Source organism: Giraffa tippelskirchi, chromosome 11 (genome assembly GCF_054371585.1).
Source record: "Giraffa tippelskirchi isolate mGirTip1 chromosome 11, T2T-mGirTip1v1.2.pri, whole genome shotgun sequence".
Classification (NCBI taxonomy): Eukaryota; Metazoa; Chordata; class Mammalia; order Artiodactyla; family Giraffidae; genus Giraffa; species Giraffa tippelskirchi.
This window is the reverse complement of record NC_137285.1, coordinates 129,681,457-129,703,541: the sequence shown is the minus strand read 5'-3', so window position 1 is coordinate 129,703,541 and position 22,085 is coordinate 129,681,457. Positions and strand designations below refer to the sequence as shown.

At 36.4% G+C, this 22,085-nt stretch overlaps 2 protein-coding genes across 14 annotated transcripts in view; one reads left to right on the top strand and one right to left on the bottom strand.

Annotated features, from left to right (window-relative positions):
- METTL15 (methyltransferase 15, mitochondrial 12S rRNA N4-cytidine) overlaps positions 1-19,668 on the bottom strand; it is a 375,213-nt gene extending 355,545 nt beyond the window's left edge. For 6 of the 9 annotated variants that reach the window (XR_014069234.1, XR_014069233.1, XM_081543525.1 and 3 more), the window contains exons 1-2: positions 17,404-17,502; positions 13,916-14,202 (exon numbers count right to left, since the gene is read on the bottom strand). Coding sequence is in view for 6 of the 9 variants with exons in the window: in XM_081543525.1 (XP_081399651.1) it covers positions 13,916-14,185 (270 nt within the window). In the remaining 3 variants the exon portion in view is untranslated. Of the gene's footprint in view, positions 1-13,915; positions 14,203-17,403; positions 17,503-19,551 lie in introns of those variants that run through there. The other 3 variants (XR_014069232.1, XM_081543522.1, XM_081543521.1) reach the window with 2 other exon arrangements.
- A 78-nt stretch (positions 19,669-19,746) lies between these two features.
- KIF18A (kinesin family member 18A) overlaps positions 19,747-22,085 on the top strand; it is an 85,007-nt gene continuing 82,668 nt past the window's right edge. For all 5 annotated transcript variants that reach the window (XM_081543514.1, XM_081543515.1, XM_081543516.1 and 2 more), the window contains exon 1: positions 19,747-19,814. The gene's annotated coding sequence lies outside the window, so the exon portion shown is untranslated. The remainder of the gene's footprint in view (positions 19,815-22,085) is intronic.

Below are 22,085 nucleotides of genomic sequence, written 5' to 3'. Positions count from 1 at the left end.
TCATTTTCACAACAATGGAACCACATTTATTTGGGAGTTATCATCAAAGCAGGAAAACTGTAATTTCTAATTAATTTTTTGGCTAAATTTAAATCAAAAAAACATAAATTCTCATATTTGAATGGCAAAATAGTAGGATTCAGTTTCTGGACTATAAAAAGAGCAAATCATAAGAAGATAATTTAAAGACACTGGATAGGCAAAAGAATTGATTAGGTTATTCATCTTATTTATGTAAATAAAGGTCCAATGTCCTGTATTTATATTGTGCTTCTAAATTCTAATGAAGACAATTATATTCACTGATAAAACTGTATTAAGTCACTGAAAGCTGCTGCTGCTGCTGCTGCTGCTGCTGCTAAGTCGCTTCAGTCGTGTCCGACTCTGTGCGACCCCATAGACGGCAGCCCACCAGGCTCCGCCGTCCCTGGGATTCTCCAGGCAAGAATACTGGAGTGGGTTGCCATTTCCTTCTCCAGTGCATGAAAGGGAAAAGTGAAAGTGAAGTTGCTCAGTCGTGTCCGACTCTTAGCGACCCCATGGGCTGTAGCCTACCAGGCTCCTCCGTCCATGGGATTTTCCAGGCAAGAGTACTGGAGTAAAAGCAAGAAAATTCTCACAGATACTGAACTTACTAGAAAGGGTGGATATACACTCAAGAAATACACTGCAATTATTAAAGATTTTAATATGAAAACTATTGTAATCATATGTAAATTATAAAAGCACATAATATAAAATGAGTATTTTAAATAGTACTAATATCTTTATGGGAAAATAAGCAGGAACAACTTATTATCCTTTTAGTCATAAACTATGCAACTATGACTAGACTATTGCTCAGGGATTTCTAAAACTCTAAGAATTGTTAAAAAGCTAGGAAACATTTTGGCACAAATGAGTAACTCACCTAGCTAAAGACTCCTGGCTCAGTGGTAAAGAATCCACCTGCCAAGCAGAAGGGGTGGGTTTGATCCCTGGGTCAGGAAGATCCCCTGGAGAAGGAAATGGCTACTCACTACAGTATTCTTGCCTGGGAAATCCCAAGAGTAGATTTACCAACTAAACAACAAAAAGGCCAAATAAAATTTGAAAATGCAACCAGAAAACTCATTTCTGAATCCGTTTTTTGTATTTCTTATGACATGAAGAGGTATTTTATAAATAGCATTAAATATATATACATTCTGGTTAGAGAAAATATGCTAAATTTACCATTGAGATTCAAATGCCCATATGCACCACCCTAAAACTCTAAGAGGAAATTCTAAATTTGATAGTTTGAATAATGTGAGTTTCACTAGTACACATTAGAGCTGATAAACTGTATTTTACCAATAAAAGAAGAGATAAGAAAAAATTTTTATTAAATAATCAAATATAAGAATTCAATATATAATTGTCTAATTGTTTTGTGTTTATTACTGTTGGCTGCCTAGAAGATTTTAAATACCTTAACAAGCACATGTAAAATGTTCATCACATCACCAGGTAGTGCAGACCACCTATAAATGTGACAAGTATCTGAAATATCAGATAACGTATTAAATAAATTGTTGTTGTTGTTCAGTCACTAAATCACGTCAGATTCTTTGCAACTCCGTGGACTACAGCAGAGCAGGTTCCTCTGTCCTATGCTATCTCCTGGAGTTTGCTCAAACTCATGTCCATTTAGTCACTGATACCATCCAACTATCTCATTCTGTCGTCCCCTTCTCCTACCCTCAACCTTTCTCAACATCAGGGTCTTTTCCAATGAGTCAGTTCTCCACATCAAGTGGCCAAAGTATCGGAGCTTAAGCTTTAGCATCAGTCCTTCTAATGAATATTTAGGATTGATTTCCTTTAGGATTGACTGGTTTGATCTCCTCGCAGTCCAAGAGACTCCAAAGAGTCTTCTCTAGCACATCAATTCAAAAGCATTAATTTTTCAGTGCTCAGGCTCTTTATGGTCCAACTCTCACCATCTGCACATGACTATTGGAGAAACCATAGCTTTGACAATATGGACCTTTGACAGCAAAATGATGTCTCTGCTTTTTAATATGCTATCTAGTTTTGTCATAGCTTTCCTTTCAAGGAGCTAGTGTATTTTAATTTCATGGCTGCAGTCACCATCTGCAGTGATTTTGGAGCCCAAGAAAAGAGAACCTGTCACTGCTTCCACTTTTTCACCATCTATTTGCCATAAAATGATGGGACTGGATGCCATGATCTTAGTTTTTTTATTTTTGAGTTTGAAGCCAGCTTTTTCACTCTCTTTCACCCTCATCAACAGGCTCTGTAGTTCCTCTTTATGTTCTGCCATTAGAGTGGTTATCATCTGCATATCTGAGCTTATTGATGTTTCTCCCAGCTATCTTGACATCAGCTTGTGATTCATCCAGCATAACATTTCCCATGATGTACTCTGCATATAAGTTAAATAAGCAGGGTGAGAGTACAGAGCCTTGTCGTATTCCTTTTCCAGTTTTGATCCACTCAGTTGTTCCATGTCCAGTTCTAACTATTGCTTCTTGACCCACATACAGGTTTCTAGGTAAGGTGGTCTGGTATTCCCACCTCTTTGAGAATTTTTCAGTTTGCTGTGATCCACACAGTCGAAGGCTTTAGTGTAGCCAATGAAGCAGAAGTAAATGTTTTTCTAGAATTCCCTTGCTTTCTCCATGATCCAACGAATGTTGGCAATTTGATCCCTGGTTCCTCTGCATCTTCAAAACCCAGCTTGTACATCTGGAAGGTCTCAGTTCACATACTGCTGAACCCTATCTTGAAGGATTTTGAGCATAACCTAGCTAGCATGCGAAATGAGTGCAATTGAACAGTAGTTTGAACATGATTTTCCAATCATGCAGCCACTGCTGAGTTCTCCAAAATTGTTAACATACTCAATGCAGCACTTTAACTGCAACGTCTTTTAGGATTTTTAAATAGTTCAGCTGGAATTTCACCACCTCAACCAGCTTTGTTCATAGCAACACTTTCTAAGGCCCACTTGACTTCATGGTACTAATAAAATATCATATATAATAAACAGAAAACCAATAATGAAATCTAGTATTAATGGGGCTTTAAAATATACATTAAAGATATTTTAGAAGTACGCATACAGAAAAATCTGCAAGAAACATAGAATCTGTGACAGTAAAATAGAAAAGCAACAATATTTATTTTACTTGAATGTTTGCATATAATTATGAAACAATCATCTCTTTCTAGTAGCCATGAATTAATATAAAAAAGTGTGTTTTCTTCAAATCAGTAACTTGCATTTTTTAAAACAAATTTTTATTATGTTAACACAAACAACATAAAACCTAATCATTTTAACTATTTTTAAGTGTAGCTTTCAATGCTAGGTATTAAACACATCCATAGTGTTATACAACCATCACTACCATCCATTTACATTAACTCATTTTATCTTCTCAAACTCAATATTATTAAACAATAACTCCCCCATTCCCCTCTTCCCTAGCTCTTAGCAACTGCCATTCTACTTTCTGTCTCCACGATATTGATTACACTAAGTGTCTCTTATAAGTGGAATCATATAGTTAGTATGTCTTTTTATGACTGGCTTATTCATCTACCAAAATCTCTTTATAGCTCATCCATGGTGTAACATACTGAAGAATTTCCCTTCTTTTTAAGGCTGAATAATACCCTATTATATGTGTAGGTCATATTTTGCTTCTCTCTTCCCCCATCAATGAACACTTGAGTTAGTTCCACGTTCTAGATATTGTGAATGCTGCTATGAACATTGGTGTGCAACTATTTTGCTTCAAGATCCTTCTTTCAATTCTTTTGAGTACATATTCTCAGAAATGGAATTGCTGGATCAGTTCAGTTCAGCTCAGTTACTCAGTCGTGTCCGACTCTTGGCTGGATCATATCATAATATTGTACTTTAAAAATTTTTTTGAGGAAGTGGCAAATTGTTTTTCACAGCATCTGTATCATTTTATGTTCTGTCAGCAGTGCTCAAGGGTTCCAATTTCTACACATCCTCACCAAACACTTGTTTTCTCATTTTTTGACAGTAGTCATTCTAACGGTTGTGGGGTGGTATCCCACTGTAGTTTTGATTTTCATTTCCCTAATTTATGATCTTGTGAATCATTTCATGTGCTTATTGGCCATTTGTATATCTTCTTTGGAGAAATGTCTATTCAAGTTCTTTGCCCATTTTTGAATCAGGTTGTTTGTTTTGCACTGTTTAGTTTTAAATTTTTTCTACATATTCTTCATATTAAATTGATATCAGATATATGATTTGCAAATATTTTCCCATTCTATAAGTCACCTTTTCAATTATGTTGATAGTGTCTTTTCATGCACAAATTTTTTTAATTTTCATGAAGTATAATTTATCTATTTTTTTCTTTGGCTACCTTTGATGTTGTATCCAAGAAATCACTGCTAAATCCAATGTCGTGAAGCTTTTGTTCTAAGAGTGTTATGGTTTTAGGTGTTACATTTAAGACCTTTGATCCACTTTGAGTAAATTTATTTATGTAGTATTACATGAGTCCAACTTAATTCTTCTCTACATGGATATCCAGTTTTCTCAGCACTACTTATTAAAAAGAATGCCCTTTCCCCGTTGAATGTCCTAGGTGCCCTTGTCAAAAATCATTTGGCCATATATGTGAGAGCTTATTTCCAGGTTTTCTTTTCTATTCCATTGGTTTATATGTCTGACTTTACGCCAGTATCACACTCTTATGATTGCTCTACTTCTGCAGTAAGTTTTGAAATTTGCAAGTGTGAGTTCTCCAGGTTTGGTCTTTTTCAAGATTGTTTTGACCATTCAGGGTTCCTTTAGATTACATATGAATTTTAGGATGGATTTTGCTATTTCTAAGATAATATCATTAAGATTTTGGAACAAATTTCATTGAATCAGTAGGCAGCTTTGGGTCACATTGACATTTTAGCAATATTAAGTATTCTAATCCATGAACACATGATATTCTTTATGTTTTTTTTCATTATTTTTTACAAATATCTTCTAGATTTCATCGTATAAGTCTTTCACTTCCTTGGTTAAATTTATTTCTAAGTACTTCATTCTTTGCAATGCTATCACAAATGGAACCATATTATAATTTCCATTTCAGATTGTTGGTTGCTCATGTATAGATTTTTGTATGCTGCTATTTCACTAAATTCATTTATGAGTTCTTTTTGTTTTGATTTGGGTTATTTCCTCTATGTCGGATCTGTAGCGTTTTCTATGTATAAGATCATATGATCTGCAGTTATAGTATTACTTCTTCCTTTCCAATATGGACGCCTTTTGTTTCTTTCTCTTGCCTACCTGCTCCAGCTAGAACTCCCAGTAGTATGTTGAATAGAGTTGGTGAAATGGGCATCACTGTCATGTTCCTGGAAACTCTTTCAGTATTTCACTACTTAGTATCATATTTACTGTGGGTTTTTCATATAAGGCTTTTACTACATGGAAGTACTTTCCTTCTATTCTAGTTTGTTAAGTGTTTTTATTATGTAAATATGGTATGTTTTGTGTAAAATGATTTTTCTGCATCGATCAAGATGATTACATGCTTTTTCTTTTTTCTTCATTTTGTTGATGTGACATATAACATTGATCAATTTTTTTGTTTGACGAAAACATTGCATTTCATGAATAAATTCTACTTGGTCATGGTGTATAATTCTATTAATGTGCTGCTGAACTCTGTTTACAAGTATCTGCTGAGGATTTTTGTGTCAATGTTTATAAGGGATATTGGTCTGTAGTTTTTTTTGCTTGTAGTGTCTCTGTCTAGCTTTGGTATCAAGAATATGCTGGCCTCATAGGACGAGTGAGAAAGTATTCCCTCCTCTTCAGTTTTTTCAGAAAAGTCTGATATGGGTTCATAGTAATTCGCCACTGAATGTTTGCTAGAATTCACCAGTGAAGCCATCGAGTCTGGGGCTTTTCTTTGTCAAGAGATTGTTCATTATTGATTCAATGTCCTTACTAGTTATAGGTCTATTCAGATTTTCTATTTCTTCTTGATTTAGTCTTGGTAGGTCTTGTTGTTTCTAGGAATTTATCCACTTAATCTAAGCTGGCTCAGTCGGTAAAGAATCTGCCTGCAGTGCAGGAGACCCGGGTTCAATCCCTGGGTCAGGAAGATCCCCTGGAGAAGGAAATGGCAACTCATTCTAGTTTTTTTGCCTGGAAAATCCCATGGACAGAGGAGCTTGGCAGGCTACAGTCCATGGGGTCACAAGACACAACTCAGCAACTAAACCACCATCGAATTTTTTGACATGCAATCATTCTTAGAACTCTCATATAAACCTTTCTATTTCTGTAGAATTGGTGGCTACCACCCTATTTTCAATTTGTTAATTTGAGTCTTCTCTCTTTTTCTCTTAGTCCTTCTAGCTAAGACTGTCAATATTGTTTTTGTTCCTGTTGTTCAATTGCCAAGTTGCATCTGACTCTTCGCAACCCCATGGACTGCAACATGCCAGGCCTCCTTGTCCCTCACCATCTCCTGTAGTTTGCCCAAGTTCATGTCCATTACATTAGTGATGCTATCCAACCATTGCATCCTCTGTCGCCCTCTTCTCCTTTTGCCTTCAATCTTTCCCAGCATCAGGGTCTTTCCCAGTGAGTCAGCTATTCGTTATCAGGTGGTCAAAGTATTGAAGTTTCAGCTTCAGCATCAGTCCTTCCAATGAGTATTCATAGTTGATTTCCTTTAAGATTGACTGGTTTGATCTCCTTGCTGTCCAAGGGATGCTCAAGAGTCTTCTTCAACACCAGAGTTCAAAAGCATCAATTCTTCAGTACTCTGCCTTCTTTATGGTCCAGCTCTCACCACTGCACATGAATACTGGAAAGACCATAGCCTTGACTATATGGACCTTTGGCGGCAAAGTGAAGTCTTTGCTTTTTAACACACTGTCTAGGTTTGTCATAGCTTTCCCACCAAGAAGCAATCTTCTAATTTCATGGCTGCAGTCACCATTCACAGTGATTTTAGAGCCCAAGAAGAGGAAATCTGTCACAGCTTCCACCTTTTCCCCTTCAGTTTGTCATGAAGTGCTGGGACCAGATGCCATGATCTTAGTTTTTTTAATATTTAGTTTTAAGCCGGATTTTCTACTCTACTCCTTCACCCTCATCAAGAAGTTTTTAGTTCCTCTTTACTTTCTGCCATAAGAGTGTCATTGTTTGCATATCTGAGGTTGTTGATATTTCTCCCAACAATCTTCATTTCAGCTTGTAACTCATCCAGCCCAGCATTTCTCATGATGTGCTCTGCTGCTGCTGCTAAGTTGCTTCAGTCGTGTCCGACTCTGTGCGACCCCTTAGACGGCAGCCCAGCAGGCTCCCCTGTCCCTGGGATTCTCCAGGCAAGAACATTGGAATGGGTTGCCATTTCCTTCTCCAATACATGCAAGTGAAAAGTGAAAGTGAAGTCCCTCAGTCGTGTCTGACTCTTCAAGATCCCATGGACTGCAGCCTGCCAGGCTCCTCCGTCCATGGGATTTTCCAGGCAAGAGTACTGGAGTGGGTTGCCATTGCATTCTCTGGATGTGCTCTGCATATAAGTTAAACAAACAGGGTGACAATAAACAGCCTTATCATACTATTTTCTCAATCCAGAGAACAAATTGCCAAGATTCACTGGATGATAAAGAAGGCAAGGGAACTAAAGAAAACCATCTACCTCTGTTTCACTGACTACGCTAAAGCCTTTGACTTGTGGATCATAAGAAAGTATGGAAAACTCTTAAAGAAATGAGAATACCAGACCATCTTACGTCTCCTGAAAAACCTGTATGCCGGTCAAGCAGCAACACTTAGAATCTTGTATGGAACAACTGACTGGTCAACTTTGTTGGTCCCTGAAAGTTGGTTTCATTGATTTTCTCCACCATTTTTCTTTGAGTTTCATTTGCTCTTCTTTTCCTAGTTCCTTTAGTTATACAGCTAGGATGCTGATTTGAGAACATTGTTTTTTTATCTAGGCATTTACAGCTATAAATTTCTCCCTTAGGACTTCTTTCACTGTGTGACTTAAGTTTTGGTATATTGTGATTTTGCTTTCATTCATCTCTATGTATTTTCTAATTTCCATTGTGATTTCTTCTTTGATCTATTGGTTGTTTAAGAATGTCTTACTTAATTTCCACAAATTCATGAATTTTCTAGATTGTATTCTGCTATTGATTTCTAATTTTATCCCATTGTGACTGGAGAAGATACTCTGAAAGATATCTTTTAAAATCTATTGAGACTGAACTTACAGCCTAACATACGTTCTATCCTGGAAAATATCCCATGTGTACTCAAGACGTGTATGTTGCTGATATTGAGTAGAGTGTTCTGTATATGTCTTAAACAATTGGTTTACTGTGTTAAGTTTTCTATTCCCTTATTTAAATACTGTCTGGTTGTTCTACAGAATATTGTGAGTGGGTACTGAAGTCTCTAACTATTATTGTAGCACTGTCTCTTTCTCCCCTCAATTCTGATAGTTTTTGCTTCATTTATTTTGGTGGTCTGAAATTAGGTGCAAAAATATTTATAACTGCTTTATTGCTGTATTGAAACTTTAATTATATGTTTATTACTAAAATGCCCTTTTTGATTTAATTAAAATTATCTTACTACTTCTACAGAAATAAAAATCAAGGTGAGATTTTAGGACAACTTTAAAAAACAAACTGTTACATTTTATATTTATTTATCAATGTGAATCCAAATTGTGCAAAAACTAAAAGGACACTGATGCTGATTTCAAAGATTTTGCACTCAACAAAATGTCTCACTGTTATATAATGCATTATGGATTTTAGCACAAGTAAATCATATAAACAAAGTCAAACTACAGAATACCATTTGGGATGGATTGTTTATTAGAGAAAAAAAGAATGTCACTGCTAAAAACGTAAATGAAAACAGTATTCTATGGCTACACCAGGGTACCTTCCAGGGTAGAGAAACACCAAATACAGATCTTAAGTAGAGAATGTCAAATAAGCTAAGGGAAAATTGAAAGACTATACTAATTTTCACAATTGTCAGGTAAAAATTTTTGCCACTATATAACCTACAGATACCTAATGGCATCAATCATGAGAGTCATATCCAGTGTCATTCACACAGGTTTGAGAGAGACAAATGAACATATTTCTTCCTAATGGTACATTCAATGATACCAGGTTAGTAGCTTGAAATGGGCGATAATAGGAATTTGTATTTCATGAAAATCTGCAAACAAAATAAATTGGGGTTTTTGTTTTTTTTAACTCCATACTCCACCCTTACCCACAGACCAGGTGTTAAATATTTACCAGGTCAACACTGGAAATATCACACTTCTGAAGGTATTTTGATAACAAAGGTCACTTAACTAGCTCCATGATGCTTTAAAACAGAAACATTTTTCAAATAAACAAAGGTAGAACAAAATTTAAAATAAAAATCTGTTTCCAAGAAAGCTATATGTTTAAAAATAAAGGAGAGGAAACAACTACATGTTGACACAGTCCATTTCCTCTGAAATTTATATAGTCCTTTCTTTAGAAAAAAATGCATCTTCATATATGTGCTATGGTCCAGGGCCTGTCTCTTATAGAGGTTCCTAACTTTCTCAATAATTTGAGGTCAAACAAAATAAGCTCCTTGTTTCTGTGATTGATCAGCTTTTAGTATTTAAAGAAAGTAAATCTATAGCCCCAGGATTTTCTCTTTTTGCTCAATCTCTATTTAAAGATTATAAAGATTTAAAGTAAAACAAGTGAAATGCTGCTATTGATGTTAGGAAAAATCCATTATATAGAGTATAATGCATTTTTATAAAGAAAATTATACCTTGTACCATGACAACCTCAGCAAATCAAGTAACAATGAAATTCATATTAGATGCTAGAATATCAAAATAGATAAAACACTTATTTTGAGTATTTAGAAACCCAACCTTACAACCTTAGCCTGACATTTATCATAATGTATTCTGGAGTCGGACACGACTGAAGCGACTTAGCAGCAGTAGCAGTAGCATTCTGTCTCAATTAGATACCAGCTCATTTTCTCAGTCTTCCTATCTGTTCCTTTACCAGACTTCTCCAGCTACTTCATCAGACTGGGCCTGCCACACTGAGGCTGGAATCATACAAAAGTCCTGAGCCTGAGAGGCTCCCTCAGCCTGAGGGATATTCCTTTTATCTGTCCCTCACATCTGTGCTCCAGTTTACTGTGACTTTTATCCATTGCCTTAAAAACCATTACAAATCCACGTTACAGTCCTTATGCTAGGCCCTGGAAACATAATGGTAGACAAAATTAACATGTCCATGACTTTCATGGAGGGCAGTCAGCTAGGAAAGACATGCACTGAACAAATAATCTCACTAAAAAAAAAATTATAAATGCTATGAAAGAAAAGTGTATGACCCTACGAATGTGTTAACCAGGAGACGATCCTCCTCTGCAGGCTCTGGAAAAGCTTCTCTGAGAAAGTGAAATTTAACTCAAGACCTGAAGAATGGTTCAAGGCAGAAGAAACAGCACTTTCCAGCTGCAAACATGTTGCTTTCACCTTTCTTGGTACTTTTATTTCCACTTTTGCTGTCTCCTAGCATTTTTCTCCTAATTTTTTTTCCATGATTTTTTTTTTATTTTTATGTTTTACAATGATGTGTTGGTTTCTGCCATACAACAATGTAAATCACCCATAAGTATACATATGTCCCCTCCTATATAACCTTCACCCGATCCCACCCCTCTAGGTTGTCACAGAGCACCGGTTTGAGCTCCCTGTGTTATAAGAAACTTCCCATTAGCTATCTATTTTACATATGCTCCTGAATATTATTGTATCTAGCTACTAATGCTGATCCTTTTTAATCCCCATAAGAGTATCAGCTAATGATTACTGAGCTTATACTACTCAGAAGACATCATTCTAAGCAATTTAAATAAATGAACTCATTTAACCCTCACAATGACCATATGAGACAGGTTGTACTTCATTTCACAGATGAGGAATCTGAGGCAGAGCCACGGTAAGCTACTTGTAGGAAATTACATAGCTACTGGTACTAGTCCTTGCATGACCATCATGTCCCTCATAACTTACCACTCTTACAGAAACCCTCAAGGCACCAAGCTACATTAGCAACACTATTGGGCAAAGAATACCAAGTCTCCTATATCCTCTGAACTGCTATCATCTTCAGCTAGACAGGATCATGCTTATTGTCTCCAGCTTTCAGAAATTAGGAATAAAAGACTGACCAAGGTAGCCTAGACTAAAACATCTTCAAGAGCAAGAAAAATGTCTTTAGAACAAGTAGTACTTTCTCACAAAACATTATTCACTCAGAATATGAAATAATTAAAATTGGGAAAGGAGAAAGAATTATAACTTGTTTAATTCCTTCTGTATCTCCCAAGGCTTCCCTGGTGGCTCAGTCAGTAAAGAGTCTCCCTGCAGTGCAGGAGACTCAGGTTCAATCCCTGGGTCAGGAAGATCCCGTGGAGAAGGAAATGGCAACCCACACCAGTATTCTTGCCTGGAGAATTCCATGGACAGAGTAGCCTGGTGAGCTACAGTCCATGGGATCACCAAGAGTAACTTCCAAGGAAGAGAAAAAGTGAAAGTGAAAGTCCCTCAGTTGTGTCCGACTCTTTGTGACCCCATGAGTAGCCTTTCTCTTCTCCAGGGGATCTTCCTAACTCAGGGATTGAACACAGGTCTCCCGCATTGCAGGCAGATGCTTTACCAGCTGAGCCACAAGGGAAGCCCAAGAATACTGGAGTGGGTAGCCTATCCCTTCTCCAGTGGATCTTCCCGATCCAAGAATCGAACCAGGGTCTCTTGAATTGCAGGCAGATTCTTTACCAACTGAGCTATCAGGGAAGCCCTAAAGAAGAGAAAGATAAGAGCAACTCTTTTTTCTTTTAATTCAAACTCATAAATATTTGCACAATTAATATGTAGTGAATAGGCTATGATACAGAAGAAATTCTCAAAACCAATTATTTTCTTTAAGTAAGCATCTTTTAACTATCAAAGAAAAGGAAATAATTATTAAACGATCAAGGCCTCACTCAAAACTACATGTAGATTTTTTTAAAGTTCTTATTATGATCAAAGTTTCATTTGTAAATTTATCATTGAAGGTGATGTGAAAAACAGTAATTAAGTGGGTGATTGATACAGGTGAGGTGAATGTATGACTCATAGTTTGCAAAGGAATATGATTTTGGAGAAAAGGATCAGAAAGAAAAGCAGCAAATAATGGATTCTGGAAGAATGAAGACCTCTCCTGTCCAAGGACTGTCAGCAGTTCTTTATTACTTGAAGATTAAGGGAATAGTGAATAAAGCTGTCTGCCAGACAGCAGAAAAGGTAAGAAATAACATTGTCTCTAAGTGTACCTCACATTAAAGTTCTCAGAAATAACATTCATAAAATTAAACTTTCAATAAAAAGTAACTAGAAAACTCAAATCAGAACAATAGAAATGTAAAAACAAACTAACATTACATTTATCAGGAACTTAAACAATGAAACAGCAGGGTAGGTCAAGTTGTAGAATCGCCTAATTTTATTCCACTTGGTTTTTGAAAAAAGGCAGATACAATGCTGAATTAAGAGGAGATTTTATGGGGTTTGTTTTTCTTTGGTTATTTCTCTACTTCATGGGTTACACCAAAATAAATATTTGGTTTTCGCTACTAGTAGGAAACATTTAACTAGGGCTCAGATAAAATTTAAATTTAACATTCAGATAACAAATTAAACTTAGATTAACATCTAAATTGCTGGACTGAGTAAAGTAGATTATCCTCCAAAAAAATGGGTTGGTCTCATCCAATCACTGGAAAGCCTTAATAGAACAAACACTGCCCTCCCTGGAACAGGGAGAAATGCACCCAGTCAACTGCCTTTGGAAGCCTTAAGTGAGTCTCCAGCCTGCCAGCCTGCTATGGAGATTCTGAATTTACCAACCCTCTATAATCATTTGAGGCAATTCTTTAAAATCAGTCAATCTCTCTCTCTCTCTTAACAACCACATATATACTCACGCCTCCCCAACACATCCTGTTTGTCTTATTTCTCTGGAGAATTCTCAGTAAGACAGAAGGGTAGCTGAAAACTCAGCCTAAGAAAACGGGATGGGAATTGAAATTTCTACCTTTGTCTCCAGTCATTCCTAAAAAGATATTAAAATTCTCAAGAACCTATAAATAGAATTTCATTTTCATATCCTAACCACATAGAACATAATATTCTTTTCCTTTTAAAACTGTTATTTGATGAAACTAACCAACTCTGGAAAACAGTTTGGCAGATTCTCAAAAAGTTAGGCATAGAGTTAGCATATGACCCAGCAGCCACTCCAAGGCACATGCCCAAAAGAACTGAACACATGTTCACACAAAAATTTTTACATGAATGTTCATAGCAGCATTTCAGAGTAGTCTAAACATGGAAACATAAACCTCATCAAATGATGAACAGATTAAAAAAAAAGTCATATCCATCCAATGGAATGATTCAGGAAGAAGAAGAAATAATTACTGACACACATCACAACATGGATAAATCTTGAAAACATGCTAAGTAAAAGGCAGGCAGAAAAGATCACAAAGTGTATGAATTCATTGATATGAAATGTCCAGATCAGACAAATCCATATAGACAAAAAATAGATTAGCAGGTTGTCAGGCACAAGGAGAAGGGAATCAATGGGGAGTGAATGCTAATGGGTTTGGGGTTTCCTACTGGGGTAACAAAAATGTTCTTGCATTAGACAGTGGTGATAATTGTATAACCTTATAAATACACTAAAAACCACTTAAATGTGAACATTAAGTGAATTGTATTTCAAGTAAAAAGTGTTAGAAAATAAAAGATTATCAACTTACCTGCCCTTTCTGTGGTGCCAAACAACGAACAACTTCATCCACCATCACTGGAATATGTAACTTAGTCATCACTTCAGAATCTCTATGTTGAGATCTGTGTAACTCCTGAACTCCAGTTTGATCTGTTTCCTCCTGGGCTTCATATTCATTATATCTTTCTGCTGTAGCATGTATTTTTTTTGGCCAGACACCCAAATTAAATATGCCAGATTCCAACCAGCATGAAAGAAAATTTTTATGGATTCTACAAAAATATGGGTATCGAAGCATTCTGTAGATCAACAAATCTAGAAAAAAATTGAAATCATGATTGTTGGATTTAAAAAAAAAAGGAATGTCATAATACTTGGGGGAAGTAAATTAGTGTGCCATATTTGCCACATGAAAAATATATAAAACTCATCATTCCAAACAAGTGAAGGTGACTACCCTCCTTACATAAGGCAAGGAACCCAAGAGAACCCCAGAGACTATCTGAAAATAAAATTTTTAATGTGGCCTGATAAGCTCTAAGACCATTAATGTTTTAACCATCAGAGATATGAATATTTATTAATTAATCATCATTTTCTGAAATATGCTTTTTTGAATTTTAATTGAGTTTAAAGAATGGGTTCAATGCATCAAAAACGCTAATCTGAAAAAGCTATCTAGACGGCTGAAGGGATTATAAATATCATTCTATTTTAGGTTCACATATTCTTTAATTTCAAGCCCTTTTAATTGTTTTTCACATAATGCTAAATCTTAATTTTCAATTTAACTTTGAGAAACTGAAAAAAGGCTATGCATGTACAACCGAAAAGAAAAAGAGGTTATCAGTCTGTGAAAAAACCTTATAGATTTGTCATGGATACTTTTTGACAAGATCATCTCACCATGCCCTGTATCAGTGACATATATATCATTTTAAACTATACTTTATAAACACTCCACTGAAAACACTTTGACATTTCACATCCAACACTGTTTTAATTGTCTGCTCCCTGTCGCCAACAAAAAATCAAGTAAATAACTGATACATTCTTTTTTTTCCCTCTAACTTGCTCCGTTTTATTCTGTAATGCTCAACTCTTTAAAATGCAGAGGAAAAAACATAATTTATGAAACATATTAACAGAATACCTTTTGAAAATATTATGCTCTTTACTCCAAATGTTGTTTGTGGTTGCAAACAACATTTTTGACACTATTACAATAAATAACAATTGAACACTACACTTCCTTCCTCATGAATTATGAGTTACTTAGAAGTAAGAACCACACCTTTATATCCATAAAATTAAATGCATACTAGGTGTTCAATATGTGCTTTCTGGGGGAAAAAAAAATGGTTGGATAAATTCCAGATGCTACAGAATTGGTCTGTATGAAACCTTGCTTTAGAAAATTTCACCTGTCTCCCTAACCCTACCAAAACCACATTCTCAAAATAGCTAAGAAAGATAAATTTTGCTTAAATATGCCTTAACTTCCTTTTGCAATAGAAAATGAAGAATAATGTTGAAAAGTCAATCACATGTAATAATTGTAAAACAGAAATATATATTTGATATTGTATACAGTATCAATAAGATGTAACAGCAAGGATAATATGTCAACTGTACCAAAGACATAATTCACATAATTATGTTGCAAATATGACACAGAAAAACTGTGCCAAAAAAGTTTGTTAAATGAGTGTTTTAATTTTAGATGTTCAGTATAACATCTGTATAACAATTATATATATAAATGCTATATAATGTTATATAACAGTATAACAATTTTATTGCTCAGCAGTTAACAAATTAGCCAGATTATGAATTATGCCTTATGCTTTCCAGAAAGTATACACAAGCCAAACTATGCTCTAACTTGGCATTTCTAACATATTTCAAAATAAATGCTAACATTTATTGAGCACTTACTAAGTAGCCCTTACTAGTCTAAGCACGCTACATGTACTAACTCACTCACTCCTTACTCCAACAGTTAGAGGTAGGTACTATTATTATTTCCATTTTATAGAGGAGAAAACAGAGAAGTAATCTGCAAAAAGTCACACAGTTGGAGAGTCATAAAGCTAGAACTGTAACACCAGCATTCTTTCCCCAGAATTTTTTATCTTAACCTATGTGTTATAAACACAGCCCACTGGCTTTATTTAATTGTCATGTAATTGGAAAGATACTTTGATTACACTATGTATTTTTAGTATGCCATGAATTAGACTCATCTTTTTTAAGGAGCCAATATCCTATTGCTTGGTCTACTCCACCTGGAAACACAGTATACAGTGTGGCACCCAACAGAAGACACTGTAATGATGTACAGCCCTAAATACTGGAATCTGGAGTATTTAAACAGTACAACCAAAACTTATTCTATTATTTTGCCTATCCAATAAATGTAAACAATCTAAACTGGATGTTCAGATTTTGATAATTTTTTTAACAAAACAAGCAATCAAACAAATAAAAAAGTCCATCAATTCCAATATCAGAATCAGAACCATGCAGGGAAAGGCAAGTAGGATTAAAAAAAGAAGTTTTCAACAGCATTTAATTTTCTTCTGCAATCAATTTCTTTGTATTTACTCAAATATATTCAAAGTACAAAGCCTGTAGATTCCATTATTCATGAATTGGCTACTAACCTGAGTGAGCATAGAAAAAACATTTCAATAATTAACCTTTCTCTTTGGTTGTGTTTTTTAATATGTCCCTAAAAATGGAAGGAAGCAAGCTCTAAAGGGAATCCCCTCTCTTCTGCAGCCCAATCCAGGTAACTCAGAGCACCCCTGCAATCTGCTAAGAACCAGCCACCCTAAAAGATTTAAGATAGTTTTAAGTTCCCTCTGTTTACAGTAAAGAAGCAGGATGTCAGGAAATCTAAGCTCTAGAGCCAACTCTGTGGTTTTCTAGGTAAGCCATTTAACTTTTGCCTGCCAGCAAAATTCAGTCTAGCTGCTGAGACCACGGAATTAGCCAGGTTACTCTTTTTTTTTTTTTTTTTTTTTCATAACTTGTTATTTTTTTTTTCTTTTTTCCTTTATTTTTTTTATTTTTTATTTTTTTATAAATTTAGGTTACTCTTTTAAACGTGGGAACACAAAGGTGAGCGATACCTTTGAAAACTACTTCCTCAATGGTACTACCAATTACCATCATTGCAGTCAGCTCCCCCCTGCAGAGAAAACTCTTTGGAAATTTAATTCCTAAAGCCAAAAAGTCGACCTGGAGGCTGGCAACCGAACGCAGAAAATGTGAAAAAGGTCCTAAATAAGAAGAAGAAAATCCATTCTTTTGCGTAAGAATTACACTCGGATGAGGGAAACTGTTTAGAAACTTCTGAACTGGTATGAATGAGTGCTGAGGAGAGTAAGCGTAAGAGCAGAGGCGCGAGTTTCCTTTGCGCTGGGCGAATCCGTCGTCCCCTGGAAGTTCCCCCAAAGGCGTGGATTGGGTTCCAAAAGCGCTCCCGGGACTCGACCACCTTCTCCTCACCTGAGGAACGAACTTCTCAGTTAGCCTCCAACTCGGGCCTGCGACGAACACTACGGTCCGGGAAAATCTGAATTTGCCGCTCGCCCAGGTCCCAGCCCTGGGGGAAACTTGCGAGGACGGACAGATTGGACCCACGTCCGCCCCAGCAACCGAGGACCGTCTGCCTTTGGTTCCGTTGCTTCCAGTCCCAGCTGCCAAAGAGTCCCGCAGGCGCTCTGGCTCCAAAAGGTGTTCCTGGGGGAGGGGTGCGATATAAATTCCTACAATTGCCAGCTTTAAATTCACTTTTACTTTTTTTTTATGTCTGATGCAACTTCAAATTTAACTTTCCATTTTATCTTTTTCTCCACTCTTTCCAGTTTACTCTAAACCTATGTTAAATTTCTGTGTTCTAAGTAAGACGGCAGTTAGTTATCCTCTTAATTCCTAACAAAAGGTGGGAATTTCTGTCTCCTTAGCACTACGTGTTTGAAAAATTTTGGTTCTTTTGCCTTCATTTCGTTACAAAATACACCAGTTTCCTATCCTTTCTATTACACTCTCCAGAGTAATGACATTGATTGTAACGACAAAATTTCTCTTACTCTTTAAGAGATATGGACAATTCCTTAAGAATATGCACTTCATAATCTGAACTCTTTTAAACGACAAATGTGATGCAGAATTTAAATGTAAAATAAGCACTAGATTTGGTGTAGAAACACCCGTGAAATTGGTTCAGCCTTATACAATGTGGCTATCAAAAAGGAAGAAATTTAAACACTTCTCCTTTAGCAATGATCAGTACAATTTTACAAGGAATTGGTAAAACACGCCTATTTTCAGACTAGATTAGAATATCATTTTAATATCACTTAATCCAGAAAGTATTTCAGAAACAAGTGACTCCATTCTGAATTGGCTGGGTTGTTCCCTTCAAAAGAAATATTTTTAGGAGATTTTCTGAAAACTTCAGTTTTCTTTTCAGTAAAATAAATAGTATATACATGTCATGGGCTGTTTTGAAACTTGGAAGTGATTAGATAATATATATAAAATTAATAAAATGCCCCGGACATCAAAGGTAAAGTACCACAGAGTGCATATTTGAAATAAAATAAAAAGCCTATAAAAAGCACCATCCAAATCACTATCTCATTAGCTAAGATCCATCTAGTACAGCCAGCAATTAGTAGCTTTATTGATGCTCTAATCCAGTGCTTAGAAATAATCATGTATTATGCATCATATACAATACAAAGTGCTTCTGATATTCTTCAATAGGAAATAAATGCCTATAATATGAGGGTTTCCCCTTCATTGTTCACTTATAATACTCTACATTTGGTGGTGTGCCATCCTGTATATATGGCTATGTTGAATCACTAGAACATAAACTCCAAGAGGGCCAGGAGTTTGACTCAACTATGTGCTATTATGTCCTTAAAATATACAATCAATAACTGTTGAATGAATGGATACAACAATAGTAACATAAGAACAACAAAAATTCAGATCATACTATTAAAAATATCCTGAGAAATAAACGATGAATTCTCTTAGCAAACACATCTGCCATTTTTTTTCCAGATATATATTTTTTTCTTTTTATAGTTACATTCTAAAATTCTAACTACAATCCAGGACTTAAAAGCCCACTGCATCCAATAATGAACTAGGCCAATAAATTTAAATAAATTTATTTTGTAATGCCATCTTAGAAAGAAATGGAAAAAACAGTCATACAACAAATAGTTTCACAGTCAGCAGGCACTAAGGGAATGGGCCTGGGGTTCCTGAGCAATGAAGCCTGGGGCCTCAAACCAAAAGTCCTGGACTTTCGATTAATTTAGATGAATTGACCCCAGTTCTGTCCAAATGAAAGTGGCTGGAAGGAACAGGCCCCTATAGCTTCCAGATCGCGGGACCTGTGCCTTGGAGGCCTCATTGCTTGATAGAGAAAAGGAGAAAAAAAACATCCAAAACCCATTAATCCATACCCAACAGGCTCCGCCTCTCCCCCTAGCAGAGGGCATGGCCAAGCCCAGCCCGCACTTGTCTCACTCACACCCTGAACCCAGGGACGGGGCCCGAGCCCGCGGTCTGAAGGCTTCCTGAAGATCCCAGGTGGCTGCCTCCCACCTGCAGCTGCAGCCTAACTCCGCCCACCTCGGCCAACGCCTCCGGAAACAGCCTCCGCGTTGCCACGGTGACGCGGAGTAAAGCAGCTTCTAGTGCTCCGCGCCGCTAAGACGCCTGGCGCCAAACTGCCGCGCGCCACGCACACGTCCTGCGTGGTGACGTCACGAAGACGGCAGCCAATGAAAAGAGGCTCTGAGGAAGCTAGCTTGAGTTTGAATCTCCAGGCAGAGTTTGAATAGCCGGGTGGCGGACATTCGAGTGAAGAGTCTCTGAAACTTTTTGGGCCTGAGGTGAGTGTAAGGCTAGAGCAGAAAACTGGTCTCGGGGACTTTTTTTGGATGACCTATCTCGCTGGAAGCGGAGAGGTCCTGCCGCCTCAGGAATAGAGGACCAAGTGGTCTTGTTGACAAACACGGAAGCGTTAAGTGCGGCGATGGGCTAGGGTTGCGGGTGGGCCTGGTTAAGGTTCCTTGGGGAGAAAGTGAAAGGAAGAAGGAACTTGAGAACGCACTAGAATGTGGCTCTGCCTGAACGAGAGTCCTCGACGGCTCAGCAGGAAGATCAGGAATCTCCTTCCTGAGATTCTGAGGAAGTCGGAAATTTTAAAGGGCATCGTGGCTCTTTTCCCATACTTTGGCAGAACACTAACTGTTCAGCACCTTACGGTTCAAAGTTTCTTCCGGACTCCATATACAGAGTGTTTTGTTTCAGATGGAAGTACAACTCTAGGCTTAACTATCAGATAAGGAGCCTTGGTTCACCAACTTGCAGGTTTTTTGTCCAGCGAGATTCTGCTGTTAACCTGTCAAAGATCAGCTGGGAACCTTCCCCCGAGCCCCAATTGTAGCATCAAGATAAAACCTGCCAACACTGACTAATGGGTTTGCTGAGAATCAGACAGGCTATGGAAGAGATACTGGTAGATGATGCTCTGCAAATGAAAAGTACTTAAAGCACTGAGAATCAGTTCTTCTACCATCGCTTCTTAAAGTTTCTGTGAGATTCGCCTTGAGGAGTGTTCATTAGGCACTCCGTTTCAGAGAAGTCAAGGCTGACTGCTGTTTATGACATTATTTGGCCAGAATTGAAAATTTGTGTTGTATAGTGTATAGGTTACTAATTTTTAACAACCAGGTAGGATGTCTTAGGCATTCTACAGGTTTCAGTTGATAGTGTTATTCTACCATGGTCAGCGCCCCCATCTTGGATTTTGTTAAGTCTTTATGAACTTTGTTGCCAGAGAACATGAAATCCAAAGGCTAGATACTGCTTTTTATTAACTTTCTACTATTTTGTAGAAATTGTTAGTTTCAGTACACAAAAGTTATCTGCCTTTTAACGGTAGAAATTGTCTCCTCTTCTATTACTAAACAAGTATTTACAAGTACACAAAGTTTTCATTTTAAAAACATATCTTGTTCCACTCTAAATATATCTTGAATAAATTAAGGTACACAATAAAATGACTTTTATGCTGTCAACTCTGAAAACTAGTAGGAAAAAAATAGAAATAGAAAAAAAAATAGTCCATTGTTAGTACTGCCCTTCCCTCCATTTGAAATTTTCATTCTTCCTTGATGCTTACAAGTTAATAGAAGCAGTGGCTCTAACACTCAAGTTATTTCCAATAAGAGGTTTAAGTTACGTAGAGACTGGACATGATAAAGTGGAAGGTAGTTCCTTGTCCTAAAAAATGAATCTTAATCAAATTTGAATTTGTATTTAAGAAATAATTTATAACTGTATTACTCCACACCTTCAAGAAAATTTATACAACACATCTGCTCCATTTTTTGAAAGCCTTTCGTTTTGATTCCAATAGAGCATAACTGCTAAGAACACGGATTGTAGATTTGGACCTGTATCCACATTCTGGCTTCTCATTTAATCGCTATGTTATTTTGGGAAAATCCCTTATCCTAAAACTAAGCCTCTGTTTTTGTAAATTGGAGACAGTAATAGAGTCTATTTTATATTTTAAGGACTGAATGAGATAATGAATGTCAAATGTTGATCATAATGCCTGACATACAGAGTGTACTCAAATGACAGCCACTGTTCATTATTATTAATTATTACCATATCCACCTAATTCAAGAGTTCTCAATTAATAACATTTTCTGAAAATAGATACTTACATTATCTAACTGACACAGAAAAATTATGAACTTCCAGTTTTATTTCAATGTTCATTTCAAGAGCCCCAGTACTAGGCCCTGAGGTTTCTGTCAAAAGTGGAAATAAATAGTTTAACTTCTTCTATCAGAAAATTTCTTAGAGTTATATATTTATCTCATTATGGAGAAGATAATTAAATACTTGAACTTTAGGTTCAGTCAGTCAGAGTTCAAATTTCATGTCTTGTGCTTCCAATAATGTGACTTCAGCCAGTTAACTTAATCGCTCTGTATTACAGTTTCTCTCTATATAAAATAGGTATGATTTTGTATCATATCCTATGATAGAAAATCCTATATCATAGGGTTGTTACAGAGATTAAATAAGTGTGTAAATTGCTTAGCACATTTCTATTTGTAGAATAACAGCTCAGGAAAAAGTAT